The 16,602-nt window shown below is 41.9% G+C and overlaps 1 protein-coding gene across 1 annotated transcript in view; it reads left to right on the plus strand.

The window, feature by feature from the left end:
* The first annotated feature begins 3,612 nt into the window (after positions 1-3,612).
* Positions 3,613-16,602, plus strand: part of Kcnd2 (potassium voltage-gated channel subfamily D member 2) — a 488,141-nt gene continuing 475,151 nt past the window's right edge. The window contains exon 1 of the mRNA XM_048450949.3: positions 3,613-5,352. Within this exon, the coding sequence (XP_048306906.3) occupies positions 4,238-5,352 (1,115 nt within the window). The 5' untranslated portion in view covers positions 3,613-4,237. The remainder of the gene's footprint in view (positions 5,353-16,602) is intronic.

Here is a 16,602-nt window from a genome sequence, read left to right on the forward strand (position 1 = left end):
ACACAGAAGTTCTCACCAATACCAATGCTACTGGCCGCTTGACCGTGGATTTCCGGCTTCCAGAACTGTGAGAAATAAACATGTTTTCATAAACCTACCAGTTTGACATTTTTGCGAGGGTATGAATGCTGTCTTTCTGACTGTGGTTTTGCAGTTGTGACAAGATACCTCTAGTCACACCTCTAGGAAGGAGGTGGTACACTAATGAATGTCTACTAATCCTCACAACTCACAAACTCTCTAAATGTCGTGAAAGGAAGATCTGGGCAATCAAGGACTATTCAGACTTTCTGGGTCCCTGCGTGTTTGCTATGGCAGGTGATAAAGGAGTGAGCATCCGTCAGGGTTTTTTTTTTTTTTCTTTAAATTCTTCTTTCTGGTCTTCACGTATCAGGAGAAGAAACCAGAAGCTGATATGATTAGAAGACAATGGTGATTAATTAAGTATTATTTGGTTGTTTGTCTTTTGCCTCCCACTTAATGAATACCGTATAGCATACAGGGAGGGAAGACAATAGGAATGAACTGGAGTTTTTGGACAAGGAAGGAAAATACAAGCACTCTGGTGGGTTTTTGATGTGCAATCTCCAGACATTTCAATGAATGAATGAAAATTAAAGTATCAGGTGTTTGTTGAGAGAAGGAGATAGACTTTATTCGGGGACAGTAGTATATGTCCTTGTGAGCAATATAAGCACAGGATAGATGTGATGAACTGCATGATTAGTAAATAATAAAAGAGCTAGTTTCCATGTTTTAAGAAATGCATACATACGTTGGCGCTTGGAAATATTATCCTTAATTTTTATAATCTGCCTAAATTGTTTTGTTCCATTATCTACAGTTTTTACTCATAGAAGTTAAGCAGAAATAAATGAAACCAGTAAGTCATTTCCTGGGCAAGAATTTGAATCTAGATACGTTTAATTCCTAAGCTCTGGGTCTTTGCACTGTGAGAAGCTGCTGGAGGAGGGCAGATTACAATGCCCTCCTACACTGTGAAAATTGTATTACTGAAAGGTTTCTCATGAAGTTAAATGTTGCTCTTTATTTGTGTTTGTTCTCCCGAAGGTGAATGGTAAAAGACTGGTTTCAATTGTCTGTCTCACCTTTATAGGGTAGCATGCCATTATTGGTATTTAATATCCAGGTCTGTTATTTAAATGGCATGCCTTCATCTTACAACAATAACATCTTTTTATTTGTATTAGTTTTCTTTTTATAACAATTGGTAGGCAATCCCTTCCTTTCTATTTGCTAGTTTTCTGCTTTGCAAGCACCCTTCACTCAGCCAATACAAACAAATAAGCAGCGTGTGTCCTAAACTTCCATGGTACATTAAGTTCAGCTTCATTGCCGACCTGCACAGGAATTCCTAAACGCGGACATGTAAGCAAGCATAACAAAGCTATTCGTCTTGACGGATAATTCCGCATATTATAGGGGTTGTTCATTGTCATTATTTGATGATTTTTCTATACTTTTAAGTTCATAGGTTCTCTTTGAGCATTCATTTAAAGTTGATGCATCATGCCTATGACCCCTTGGAAGTCAATTTCTATACAGTACATCACAATCCACTTACTTCCCAAACCAAGGGCAGGCAAACAACGCCTTGAAAAGTAATTTTCATACAGAAGTCAAGCTTCTCTTCCTAATGAACTAACATGAACCACACTTTTCCAATGTTCTTAATGATTTTGCTGATAATTATTCGGTACTTCAGATTTAATTTTCAGAGACAGTTTAACCAAGAATCTCTCTACATCCTATTCCATATCGATCAAAAAGCAATCTGAAGCTTCAATAGTACATCTGATAAAAAGACTAAAAAGGTGGGTGGTAGCAGGGAATTTAAGGATGTTTATGTGACCAGATTCTTCTTTGAATCAGTAAAATTTTCTTATCCTTTGCCTTTCTAAAGCATCTACCCTAGATGCAGATTTAACTTCTCGCCACTCACGCCATCTAGTGGCTATGGATGTTAAAAGCTTGGTTTTAAGGAAGACACCTAATGACTGGGGGCGGGGTGCATGAAGACCAAAATCGGTTGGCCACTACAATTTTCCTGTCTTCCTCACATCACTCAACCCTCACCCGGACACCTTTTCATCCTTTGACCATTTTAGATATGCGCAGGGGATGCGCAAAGAGCTTGAAGAGACACACACTCTCAGAGACGCACGCCCCTGCACGCTGACATTTAAAAAAGGGTCTAAATTCTCCTGTCATTTGCAAAGGACGGGGGAAAGGAGTTGTGGCAAGACCTAGCCAGAGGAGACTTGTCTGACTTTTTCAGCAAGTTGGAAGGGTAATATATTAACCTCAGTAACGTAGACATCTGTTTTGAACAAAAATAAATTTAAAAAATATTAAAGAAAGGGAATCACTTAAGAAATCTGCCGCGGAGCTTTGCAGGTTTTGCGACCCACTCGCCCCCAGAAGGCAACCAATTCCTTCGCGTTCCGCTTCGCTCACCCTCCTTCCCAGCTTTTCTCCATTTTTTTTTTTTTTTTGGCCCCCTTTTCCCACGCTCATCTGGAACCGGGGCTCCGGAGGCAGCAGTAAGTCACTGGTCCCCTTCCTCCTCTCCTCCACCAAACGACCGCGGCCAAGAGCCTTGAAGCTTCTCTTTGTTCATCCGAGGCTCGCTCATCCCTGGGGCAGAACCACCTGGATGCTCTCCCTTGGTGACATTTGGTGCCTGGGCTGGTGGGTGGCTAGGGTGGAGCGAGAGGAGCCCAGGGGGGCGGGGGCGGAGAAAGGTCAAGGCGAGGGAAAGGCAGGAGACGCCTTTGCCTAACCTGCGTGGCGGGGCGTGAGTGCGGCTCTCGCTGTCTTCCCTGCTTATTTATCGATCGCTCGGGCAAAGCTGCGCGCCGAGCCCGGGGGAGATGCGGGACCACCCACTGGCGGGGAAGCAGCGAGCAGCCCTCTCGCGCCCCCGCGCCGCCGTGCGCCTCCTGCCTCCGCGCCCGGACGCCAGCCCGCTCGCGCCTCGGCCCCGGCCCCACGCCGCCGCCGCCCGCCCCGCAGCCCGACAGCCCCGCAGTCCCGGCACCCCGCAGCCCCGCAGCGCCCCGACCCCGGGGACGCCGGCCGCGCAGTAAGTTGGCAGGAGCAAGTGGCCTGGGCGGCTCGCCTCCCCCGCACCTTTTTGAACTTGTTGCTGTTTGGCTCTGCTCGCCTGCGCCTGGCTTTTGGGAAGGTGACAAGGAGGAGGGAGGCACGGAGGGTGGGGGAAGGGGACGGAGAGCTCGCCAGAGCTTTATTTATGCTCCCCGGGCGCCTGGGATCCGGCTGCTCCGGAGTCTCTGGCTCTCCCTTTCCTTTTCCGGGTGCAAGGCGACGGCAAAGTCTCTATGCAACTCAGCCCCGGCGCGCACTTTGCCAGGTATGTACCGCGGGCGAGGCGCGTTCTGCGCGGAGGCAGATGATGCTGCCGCCACGGCGGCGGCGGCTGCCAGCTCCCGGGCTCTCTAACTGTCACGCTGCACCTGAGCTGAACTTGAACGGAGAGTGAAGGGGCCATCGGGCGAACGCTCTCGGCTGGCACAGAGGGTGTCTGTCGACGTGGGGGAGAAGGAGCTCTAGACCGGCGCCCCCCGCCGCGAGCCCTGCTCTTCACCTCCATCTCTGCCGGTGCCGCGGGACTAGAGGCGGCCGGCGGACTCCCAGGGACGCGGGACAGTGGCTGTGACCGCATCTCCGGAGCTACAACAACAGGTCGTCTTTTTGAGACGCCTTTGGCGGGAAGGACTTCTTCAGCAGAAAGGGAAGGTGAAAAGGTTCATTCTTTTAAGAGACTACCCCTGGGCGACTTCTCCAGCTTCCTCCCTCCTACTCTATAGATTGACCTCATACCAACCAGACTGTGTCAGGGGGAGAGGCGAAGACACCTGTTTGAAGAAACGGCTGTCTCCCGAAGTCACCTGTGTGCTTACATGTGCCAGGAGGTGCCCGGGTCCAACTGTTGGCAGAGATTTGTTTAGGTTCTGTGGAGAGAGATTTTTAGGTCACTGTATTTTTTTCTTAGTATTCCAAATACTTGTCTGCGAGGGGAAACTTGGCCTTCTGAGAACTGTGACTTCACCTGCGCCACCTTGGAATAACTGTGTTCCTGTGAACAGTGTTCCCCAGTGTTTTGTTTGACTTGAAGAAGTGGGGCATTGTGTTACTTCCCTTGTGTTACTTTGGGTGACTGTGATCACTCTTGTGAACTACATTTCCAGACAAAATGGCGGCTGGTGTTGCAGCATGGTTGCCCTTTGCCAGGGCGGCAGCCATTGGGTGGATGCCTGTTGCCTCGGGGCCTATGCCAGCTCCCCCAAGGCAGGAGAGAAAAAGGACTCAGGATGCTCTCATTGTGCTGAACGTGAGCGGCACTCGCTTCCAGACATGGCAGGACACCCTGGAACGGTACCCAGATACTCTCCTGGGCAGTTCTGAGAGAGACTTTTTCTACCACCCAGAGACCCAACAGTATTTCTTTGACCGTGACCCAGACATCTTCCGCCACATCCTCAATTTCTACCGCACTGGAAAGCTTCACTATCCCCGCCATGAGTGCATCTCTGCGTATGATGAAGAACTGGCCTTCTTCGGCCTCATCCCAGAAATTATTGGCGACTGCTGTTACGAGGAGTACAAGGACCGCAGGCGGGAGAATGCAGAGCGCCTACAGGATGATGCAGACACTGACAACACAGGAGAGAGCGCTCTGCCCACCATGACTGCTAGGCAGAGGGTCTGGCGGGCCTTTGAGAATCCTCACACCAGCACCATGGCCCTGGTGTTCTACTACGTGACTGGGTTCTTCATTGCCGTCTCAGTCATCGCCAATGTGGTGGAAACAGTTCCATGTGGGTCTAGCCCAGGCCACATAAAAGAATTGCCTTGTGGGGAACGGTATGCTGTGGCCTTCTTCTGCTTGGATACCGCCTGTGTCATGATCTTCACTGTTGAGTACCTGCTTCGTCTGGCGGCGGCACCCAGTCGTTACCGGTTTGTGCGCAGCGTCATGAGTATCATCGATGTGGTGGCCATCCTGCCCTATTACATTGGGCTGGTCATGACCGATAATGAGGATGTCAGTGGAGCCTTTGTCACACTCCGAGTCTTTCGAGTCTTCAGGATCTTTAAGTTTTCCCGCCACTCTCAAGGCCTGCGTATACTGGGGTACACACTGAAGAGCTGTGCCTCCGAATTGGGCTTCTTGCTCTTCTCTCTCACTATGGCTATCATCATTTTTGCTACGGTTATGTTTTACGCAGAGAAGGGGTCATCAGCCAGCAAGTTCACCAGCATCCCTGCAGCCTTCTGGTACACCATCGTCACCATGACAACACTGGGGTAGGTGCCCTTGTAGGAAATGGGATGGAGATCGGACACGGGTGGGTTGATTGTGAATCTCTTAAGGCTTTCCCATACTTAAGAGTGACTCCATTTTTTTTTCTTTTAATGAACATACGAAAGCAAAAAAAATTTGGAAAATTATTTTGATCTGTGAAATGGGTATGCCAAAAGGTTGAAAGCGCCAGGGAATTTAAGGCAAATATTAATACCAGAAAGTGACAAGTGTAGAATTAATAGACTAATTAATAGATACATATGGCTTGTGTTTTCAACCTAAGAACCCTGCCTTATTTTACATAATTATAAACATTTTAGATACGATTATTAAAATTTTATAATATATCAGTATGCTATCATGTTATTTTTTATTATGGCTAATATATTAAGAATATCAGACTTGAAAGTGGTCACTATACAAAATGTAATGTTTGAAAGTCTGGGTTTATCCCCCTCCCCCTCATTTTTTAAAAGATCATCTCTACAGTTTTGAGAAGCTATGGATCCCATCAGGAAAAGAGTCTACAGATTGTCCATCAAATACACATGGAAGGCAGAGAGGTATCCATGAGATTAACGGGTATCATGGGCCAGTTGCTGTATAGAATTTTGGGTTCCAAATTTTTTCTAGAATTCTTTCCTTCATCCTTTTATTTGGGGCATGAAGTTGTACAAACCAAAGAAATGTATTCTGAATTCATGATTTCTGAAATGGACTTTTAAGGAAACAACTACGATGACTTTAGATGTTATAAAGAAGAATTATGGGAAGTAATCATGATTCTTACTCAACTTGCAGGAAAGTAGCAGTACTTGCGACGATAGAAACACTAATAAAACAAAATGGAAGGGGCCGGCTACTTTTGAGTTCTTAGATAATCCTTGGAGAGATACTAGTGCCCTTTCCTGAGCTCTGTGCTTCCTTTCTTGCCTAGGTCATAAGCCTAGGAAGGATTTCATAAGGACTATAAGATAAAAGTTATTCCCAAGACTGTGTTCTAACTTTTGTGTTTCTGGCTCATTAATTGGCTTCTTTAAGTGACATTGTGGCTAAAATCAACATATTTGTATTGGTCATATAGTCATGAACAAAATTTCCCATGTTATATGTCAACTGGTGGAATATGATTTTTGAGTTACTCAGTTAACTCAGTTTGCCTGAGTTAATGAAGAAGCTGGCTAAAGTAAAATATAATATTTTGGATTTTGATGAAGTCTCAAGTAGCTTTGAGGGTGTACTGATAGGTTTTTAAACCATGAATGAATGAAATCTGCATTGTTTTGTTTTCATTTCCCTTTATTCTGTTGGTCATTTTGTGACAGATTAGAGGGGATGTGGAACACCTTAGCATCACAAATGCTTACCCTTTCTCAGAGTTATGCTTTCTTTCTGTCTTTTGTTTTTTGTTTTTTTCTTTTTTGTCTTCTCTTTGTGTTATGTGGGATCATGGAAGGACAATCAGGTAGTGTGTATTGCTGTTATAATTTCACATTTGAACTGTACTAAAGAAGATCTATGTTAAGAAGAAAACAAAAAAAGAACTACTAAAAGGCAGTACATTTTTAAAAATTTGGTGGCATGCAGCTTTTTTGTAAGGTCTCAGTGAATTATTTAATGTTGTATATTGTCTAGATAATTGAATGTAGGTATCATTACAAGGAATGGGGATGAGTTGCTAATTTTAAGGAGCTGAAAATTTCATTCTACGACTTGAGAAGTTAAGGGTAGCATTTATTTCTTGAGACAATTTCCAATTTTTAACTTATCTTGAAATATATACGTGGTTTCTAGAAAAATGAGGCTATGTTACTTATTAGTTATAAGTTTTATTATGTAAATTAGGTTCTTACCAGCCTTCGCTTGCGAATGTGTTAAAAATCTAAGTTGTGATACTTGAGCAGAATCTAAGCAATTGGTTCTGTCTGTCCTGTAGGTAAGCAGAAAGAAACAGTTAAACATACATACTTGCTAGAACTTGGAAGCAACATGGGGTTGGTTTTAAGATTTTTTAAGTTTAACTGAAGTTGAAGATTTTTTAAAAGATTAAGTTAATTAATGACTCTTATGGAAAACAACAGCAAGGCTTTTACTATGCAGAAGCTGTAAAAATGAGAACATGTGTGAGCATTTAGCAAAGCCTATGCTTTATATAATATGCAACTCTCTCGGAGGGGACTATCTGCAGTCCCTTTTCTGAATGTCTTTGGAGTATTTTAATTGCTTGGACAAATAGACTCTTAAATGACTTGTCTTTTCAGTGTTTTATTGTTAGTAGCCTTGTGGCTCTGTTTATTTGAGAATGAAAGAGATGATGTGACACACCTCTCCCTGATGTTAGCTTGCGTGCTGCATCTTGAGAAGGCTAAGTGTAAACTTTCTGGGAATAAGCACTAGCTTCAGCGGTTGTCCAGCTGTGTTCGACAGGCAGTCAAGCATTTTCTGCCTAAGTTTCTAAGTTCTCTTTATGTGGCTATTATTTTTAATGAAGCTATATTTATTAATTGATGATATCAGATGTGAAGGCGGTAATCCACGTGTTATCAGAAATACCACCTGATAGGCATAATATTTTCATGAGAAAAAAGTAATCAGGACGTTGTGACTCAGGTCTGAGAGAATGGACCACTACTTCTGAGGTCACGGTAGACAATGTCCATTTGGTTTGGGGATTTTTAAGGACTCAGTGTGCCTATTTGGGGAATTGCTGTATTTACATAATCAGTTTGACTTCCTAAAATGTCTGCTTCATCATGGCCTGTAACATGACCAAGCTTACTATGTAAATGCCTAATCTTCCAGCAATATATATATATATATATATATATATATATATATATATATATATATATAGTTTTAATGATATCCAGCTTTAAAACAAACAAACAAGCAAAAAGTAGCAGGGCGGTGGTGGCGCACGCCTTTAATCCTAGCACTCGGGAGGCAGAGGCAGGAGGATCTCTGTTTTTTGGAGGCCAGCCCAGTCTACAAGAGCTGGTTCCAGTACAACTAGGGCTGTTATACAGAGAAACCCTGTCTCAAAAAACAAACAGACAAAAAAAAAAAAAAAGATATCCAGCTTGTATTAGTAAACTCAGAAACTATTGAAGCACATTTTTAAAAAAAACAATAAAAGTACAACAGAATAAATGTGTTTTTAAATGTTTAGATTGAGTGGTCTGTGAATCAGTTCCTTTATCTCATCCTCCCCTCACTTTCTGATCGTAATTATCGACAGACACAGGACCCAGCGCTATCTCCCTACCTTCTCTACTCTGCACTCCCCTTTCTTTAATGCAAACAGCATTGCTTTGAACTGCCTGAACCCAGAAAGAACCCTTAGCACCTCTCTGATTGGGGCTTGAAAGATCGTATCCAGCTGATGTATTTTACTGAGGTAGAAGTGGTTGCGTAATGCTAAATTTAGGAAATTTCTAAGTGTTCTCTAATGACAATCAGAAATTGCTTTATGAAATTGGTCGGGTGGCGTTGAGCATCAGTTTACAATTCTACTTCATGATCCTGACTTGTGAGTCGACAGAGATTCCAGGTTGCACACTAAACACTTGGGGACTTCTCATCCTAGGCAGCATTTGTGTTCTCAGTCGTATTTTCTAATGGAAGTTCTGAAATTTATTTCTGTGGTCTACTTCATGTCTTTAATCTTAAAACTAAGTTGTTTTTTTCAAAGATTTCTGTATGGCAATTAAAGAGTCTCTGTACAATTTCTGAAAAGCTCATGTTAAGATGAAATGCTGTGATGTTTAATTATATGAATTATATTTTGATTTTTGAGCTAATTTGTAAAAAAGGTAAAAAGTTGATATATTCACTGTAGGAAAAAAATACAGTAGAATTATACCTTTGGTCATAGATAGTGGTATGATGGCATCTGTTTCAAAAGCCAAATTAAAAAATATTCTAGCCCTATTATATTCAATTGTAATAGGTTTAGTGAATTATATTTTTTGTTTCTTTTCTGAGACAAGGTCTCAGACATGCCAGTATGGCTTAAAACCATACAGATATTTCTATACATCTGTAGCTGAGTCTGGTCCTAAACTCTTGATTGATCTGCCTCCAGATCCCAAATTTAGAGATTCTAGGCTTGTGCCATCATACTCAGTTTGGAAATTTTATTTGTGAGAAACAGAATGAATGGGAGTCTAGAGGTTAGCCCAATGATAAAAGCCATACTTAATAAAAGAGAGTCCTGCATTTTAGCCTCAGTATCAAAATAAAATTGAAGAAAAGAGGAGAAAGCAAAGTAAGTTCATTGCCATATTTCTAACAATGAATCGGTTCTTCTTAAAATAATATCGTTTGAGACAAATATATCATAATATATGATCATATCTGCCATATAGGACAATTTTATTAATATGTATTATTGAAAAGAAAGACAGAGAATATCTTTAAAAGAAGATTTTTGAGATAGGGTCTCACTGTCTAATTGTCCTGGAACTCACTATGTAGAGCGTGGTAATCTCAAAGTCACACAGAAATGTTTTTAAATAACATCTTCTTACTCCCTGTTACTAGGGAAGTTTCATAAGTTTGAGGAATGCCGGGAGGATAATTTGAAAAATTTTTATTTGCAAACTTCCCAGTAATTCTGAAAACTGTGTGAAATCATGTTTTCTTGTGTCTTCTTCTACCGAAATATTGCTAATGTTTTAATCCGAAAAGTCTTTTGAGGAGAGAGGCACAAAGATGTATGTTCAGATAGCACTGTTTTTATTTCACTATGGTTTAGCACTTACATAAAATTCTTTATAGGGAATTATTAGATGTCAACATTGACCTTTAAGGAAACACAGAAAAACAAGCTACATGCTTTTGCTCTTTAGCATCAAAGATAAACAAATCTTAAATGGTTTCATTATATTTTACTGCTTAATTTGACATAGAAATAGTATCTTATTACATTTGAAAATTATCTATTTTAGCATCTAAAATGTAAAATTCAGGTTTTCACTTGATTTCCAAGTGGGATATTCCAGAAAAAAAAATCTGCGTGCTAGAAGGGGGCATTGTGATTTCTAGTGTGTCTGCTGAGCTGTTCCTTTCCCATTCGTAGTTCCTCTTGAGACTACTCATTGACTTTTAAATACCTGTATTTTTATAGTTTAATCACTTAGATTTGGTATTTCCTCCATATTTTTCTCTCTCTGTGTGTGTGTGTGTGTGTGTATGCATGTGTGTGTGTGTGTCTGTATGCATGCGTGTGTGCGTGTGCATGTCTGTGTGTATGCGTGTGTGTGTCTGTGTGTATGTATGCATGTGTGTGGGCCTTCAGATGGAGGCCAGAGGTTGCTCCCTGTTGTCCTCTTTTCCGGACCTTCACTTGATTTTTTGAGACAAGACTCTTTCAAGCTGGAGCATGCTGATTTATCTCCACCTGGTGGGCCCGTGAGCTCCAGGAATCTTGTCTTTCCCTCCCCAGCACCGAGATTCTGAAAGCGTCTATTGGGAGCTCTTTTACAGGGATGCTGGGGTTCAAAGTAGCCATGGTTGCATGAGGGGCACTTTTCTGTCTTCTCTGCTGCCTTGTATTTGTTTTTGAATGAGACAAAGTTTAAATTTCTCTTTTCTTTTTCATTTTGCTGTAGTCCAGGCTTGCCTCTTACTCTGCAGGTAGCTGAAGATCACCTTGATCTCCTGATCCTATTGCCTCTACCTCCCAAGTGCTGGGATTATAGACTTGTTCCACCATGCCTGGCTTTGAAGTTCAACTTTCTTATTGCCTGCTTGTTAAATTCCTAGAGGAAGAAAGATGAACTTTTATGGACAGTCTGCCGTTTTGTGCATATGAGAGTGTTGTGGATTGCCCATAATTCACACAATGAAATTATAGCAGTAATTTTTGAAATTTCTTTTCTTTCTTTATCTTTATCTTTTTATTTTATTCAAGAAAAAAATGTAACAGTTATTTAGGGATTGCTTCGAATGCTACAAAGTGAAGTATGAATAAGTAAGTAGGCTATTATTTTATAAATTCAGTGCACTCCCCACCCCAGGTCTGAACTGGGGAACTCTATGTTCGTGTCTGCACCATCACCTGCTGGCGTGTGTGCATCTCACTGCATTCTTCGTTCTTATTTATCGAGCCCTGAGGTAGATCATGAAATACCCATTCTCTATCACAAGACTGCATATTCTCCTCCAGTGAACTTTCAGGCCATTTGGAGGAAACTAATTAATGGTACCTTGCCTGATGCAAATGAAAATCAAGCAATTACGTTGTCTAAATTGCCTTAAAAGAGTTGGTTTGTGAATTCCTGAAAATGTGCACTTTAACTTCTCTTTCATTGAAAGACTAAGAACGGTGAAGAGAACATTCACCGGGAAGAAGTAGTTTCTTCTGTCAGAGCTATAATAATTCATCCCCCCCCTTTTCATACTAAATATGTCTCATATTGTCTTCCAAACAACTTACACACACACACACACACACACACACACACACACACACACGCACACACACACACACGCACACACGCACATGCATACACACACAAGTGCATGCATGCACGCACACATGCACCCTGTTAGGTCTCCGGCTGTTCAAATATCTAGAAATGAGCCCAGTCTTGACTATAGGAGGATTTCGGGAGGTTAGATAAATGCCAGCATTCCTCAGAAAACTGGGAAACCAGTTCCCATCCTCCTAAAGGAATTGCTTCCCTTACCTCTGGCAGAAGGGACATAAGGCTACCTCTGGTACCTCTGAGCACACCAAAGCCCATGCTAGCCTCCAGGATCCCGCAAGATCACAAGTCCTTACCATACATTTTAAAGTTCACACTAATACCCCAGTCCTTTTCACTTTTCCTCTATTCTAAAGCCAGCTCAAGGCTTCAATCTCCTCTGCCACGCATTTGTCTCCAAGCCTGGCTCTTCTCATTATTCTCCCTTTGCCTCCTACTCGCTCCTGTTCTCTCGTATGTTCTGGTCTCTGCATCTTGCTCCCTCCCTATAGGTACTATTCTTTCCCACACTCCTGCTTTCCTGCCTGACCCTGTTTAGTCTACTTATTTCTTTCCCTGCACTGAACTCCTAGAGATGACTCTGGCTATTCTCCCTCATTTACAATATAAACATTCCCTAATAATGAAATGGTCACATTGGCAGTTTCTTTACTGTGCCCCATCACTTACGTGTATATATAAGTATCTATGTGTGTAAATGAAGGAAGGGATAATGGAAAGGGAGGGGGTAAAGAAGCAAAGAGGGAGACAGCAGAAAGAAGAGAGGAGGGAAATATTTTTGTTCCGGGAACTTCAGAAGCTAGATTTCATGGTCTGGGATATTATCTAACACTGTAGGATTGAAAAGAATTGCAGAAGTTGAGCACTGTCCGTTCATTTTTGGGCACGTTCAGAGGAGTCCATCTAACTGCTTCCCTTTCGTCTCCCCTTCTAAGAGCCAGCCTCTACACTGACCTTCATGAAATCTTCTTGGCTCCCTACGCCTGCATCATCTCTATTTGCAATTACACTTGAACTTAATACGTGCCATTTTATATACGTCTTCTGGCTTTACTTCATTCTTTTCTAACTAGATTCAATGGCTACTGAGATGTGAGTGAGGAGCAAATTTTCCCCTTCACTTCTCGAATGTAGAAAATGATCTGTGTTACTATGTTGTTGATCAAGGAGTGGGATGTTACCCTTATGCCACAGAGAGATCCTTAAGCATGGAGGACTTCGTCTCAACAGACAAAAAGATACCTGTCGAAGTCAAACATGTGCTTTGTTTTAAATTTATTGTTTGATTAGGTCTTCTAATGTAACACAACCCACCCTTTCTTCTTCTGTCCCTCCCTTCCTCCCTTCCTTCCTCCATTTTTTTCTCTCTCTGTGTGTCTCTCTCTCTTTCTGCCCACCCTCCCACCGACTCACCTGCCTTTCTTCTTCTCCTTAATATTATTATCATTATTTTTCTTTGAAATACTATGAAACATCTCCAATTTATCATCTGTAACTAGTTCTTCTACAGAGATCCGAATTGATAGTTGCCTCTGGCAATTTCTTTAATCTGCCTCCTCCACTGAAGCTTGCCTAAATTGCAGGTATACCTGGGGAACAAAAGGGGACAAATCCCGTCTGTCAAACCAGCAACTCATTGCTTTTTCTCTTAAGTACAGTTCTGGATATGAACAGGAGCAACTGGAGGGAGTAAAAGTATCTTGATGACTCTTTGTCACTACAAGGTATTTTGTCCCTTAGCACAGGGTGACAGGGTGTTTTTGTTGTTTTTTTTTTTCCTGTCAGATCCGTTGATTTGCATACAAATAACGAACAGGTGCCTGCAGAGGGTGTATACTATAAATGCAGTTGCTATCGCCTTCCTGGACCTGGAGGGAGGGGGAGGGAGCTGGAGCTTCCCACAGGGCAGGAAACCCTGACTGCCCTGGGGGACAGAGGGGAAGGAGGGGAGGAGTGGGGGGAGTGGGACGGTGTTGGGAGGGGGGGCGGAAATGGAAACTTTTATAATTTAATAAAATTTACTAAAAAAAAAAAAAAAAGAAAGTTCAGACGTCCTGTGACTTGGTCAAAACACCTGTTTAATAAACAAGCTCTTTCTAAGGGTTTAGATGGGTTTAAGAGCAATGAATGAGCACACAAAATTGTGTGGGGTATGGAATGGGGCATGGATCTGGGAGGAGGTGGTCCAGGAGAATTAGTCAAAATACAATATATGGAATTCTCAAAGAATTCTTTAAAATCTTTTCAAAACCTAAAAAAGTCGACCACAGTTGTACATGAGAATATAGATGCATAAACTCATTAAGTACAATTAGTTTTGCCTTGGAAATTTTGACAAGTCTGTTATGTAAAGAAAATCTGAATCACATAAAGTGTGCGTGGGGGGGGGGTAGGGAATGAGTTACCAGAAGTTAATAATGACAAAAAATAATGTTGAGAAAGTAGGATGAAAGTTGAAATAATGTCAGATAGGATGGGAAGGCTTTGTTCTAAAGCAGAATTGTCCCTCCCCCTCCCTCCAGTAAAGTAGCTCTAATTCTAATATGCTTCTCATTTTTTTTCCCTTTGAGGAGTACCAGTCACAGTGTTGTTGGAAGTTCAGAGTCATTCCAAGATCATATACTCTTAGGAAATGAGGATGTGACCTGCATTTAATTTAACATATCTTAAATTTGAACTTAATTTAACATATCTGTTGAACCCTTATGAGCCTTCATTGACTATGGCAGTAAATTACAGCCAACTTCCCAATGCTAAGACACATGCAGAACTAACCTGGTGGGACAGACAGAAAATAAACACATAGTTACCTAATATGATGCCAGTTTGCGATCAGTTCTGTGAAGGCAATAAATTGGGGTGAGACTTTAGCCATATTAGAGAGGGCTGGAAAAGGTCCTTTTAAGAGGGATGCATTTGAGCAGATCACTGCGAGGGATAGAGCAAATGTGAGGCTGTCAGAAAGATGCTTTAGAGGGAGGCAGAAAAGAAGAGCAGTTAGGAACATCCCTTATCCACAGTGCTTCAGATGAGAAGGATCTCAGACTTCTGCTCATTTCGAAATTTTACGAGTGTCTAATGAGCTGTCTTGGGTTGCATGCCCAAGTCTAAACGCAAAATGTGTTTATATTATATACATTTTATGCACAGAGTCTGGAAATAATTTCACACAACAACAGTTTTAGTTCGCTTGTGTTTTCCATGGGTTGTGCTTCCTGAGGGTTAGATGGAGAATTTTCCATTTAAGGCATCCCAGGGACACAAAGAGAAGTATATATACATTTGGTGGCATTTGGACTTTCAGTTCTAGACTGGGAATGCTGAGCTTGTCTAGAGCTGTCACGGCGAGAGGAGTCTAATGCCGTTGTAATTGAAGCAAATGGAGTGCAGGACTCAGGAGCCAATGGGTTGTGAAAAGTGTGTGGGAGGAGGTGATACAGGACATTGCAGACGATTGGGAAGACTCTGGCGTCTTCCAACTTCAGCTGTAGATTTGGCATTGTAAGATATTGTGATATAGCAACAAAGAAAGAGCAGAGGAGGGGAGCAGCACCTCTTGATCTCCGTATACCTCTGCGGAGTCTTTGCTTTATAGGATCCCACAGGACTGCCTACTTCCTTGTTTTCTGCTCTGAGAGCAAGTTTTTGTGGTAGCCTTCTCCACGGAACCTTATAGCGTCCGAGGCCTGTCTCATCTCCAGTAAGAATCACCTTTGGCACTTGCCGTTCCACATGTAACTTGGGGTTTTAACATTTGCCTTCTTAAGTTGAAACACTCTTGGGGTTACAGTGTGTGCCTTTGGTGAAGGGGCTTTCCCAGTCCACCATACACTTTGAGAGAAGGTCTGTTAGTAAGGTGCAGGCCATGGACAGGGATGGTGTTTGCACACCAGGGAGGGAGGCCAACTCCATACTAGTTCATCTCAAGATGAACAGTAGTGGGTGAGTCCAAGACAAATGTCAAAGTATAGAAGAATGGGAGACGTTAAAGAAAGGATTAAAGAAAGTGGAAGGTGACAGGGATTTGACATTGCTGTTGTTAAAATGAACACAAGTTCTGTAACACTTTCAACAATTTAAATGCTATTTTAAAATTAACCTCTTCAAGTGATGTACGAATTCCAGTCCTTAGATTTTTTTTTATTTTTATCTCAGCATAAAATTATAACCGATTATTTACAAGGTTAAAATAACCTGGGCTGGGCAGTAGTGGCGCACACCTTTAATCCCAACACTCGGGAGGCAGAGGTGGGTTGCTGTGAGTTTGATGCTAGCATGGTCGACAAGAACTAGTTCCAGGACAGACTCCAAAGCTACAGAGAAACCCTGTCTCAAAGACCAAAAATAAAAGCAAACAAAAAACTGGAGTACCTTACAAGATATGGTTAAACTGCTCCCAACTTAAAAAAAATATATTAGTTAAATTGAAAAGCCAGATCCACATTTTAGCTTAAAAGAAAGAGTTGGTGTTCAATAGATATGGAACTTTTTCAGAGATGACAAGATAATTTAAAATTTTTGAATATGGATTTGAAGATTAGCAGCTGTCTCTTCTAATATTAGTGTTTGAGGATATCACAGTGATCTTGAATTCTATTTAAAGGATTTCTGACGCTTTTTCTCACTTTGCACCAGGTACATATATATCCTTTCTAGGTGTTTTGTTACTTTTGTGAACTTGGAAGAGAAAGTGGTTCACATATCTTGAAACCCGTGAAGAATCCCATCTGATACATATTTTTTAGTAGAACCAGATTGGGA

The sequence above is a fragment of the Myodes glareolus genome, chromosome 25 (assembly GCF_982192425.1).
Source record: "Myodes glareolus chromosome 25, mMyoGla1.1, whole genome shotgun sequence".
NCBI lineage: Eukaryota > Metazoa > Chordata > Mammalia > Rodentia > Cricetidae > Myodes > Myodes glareolus.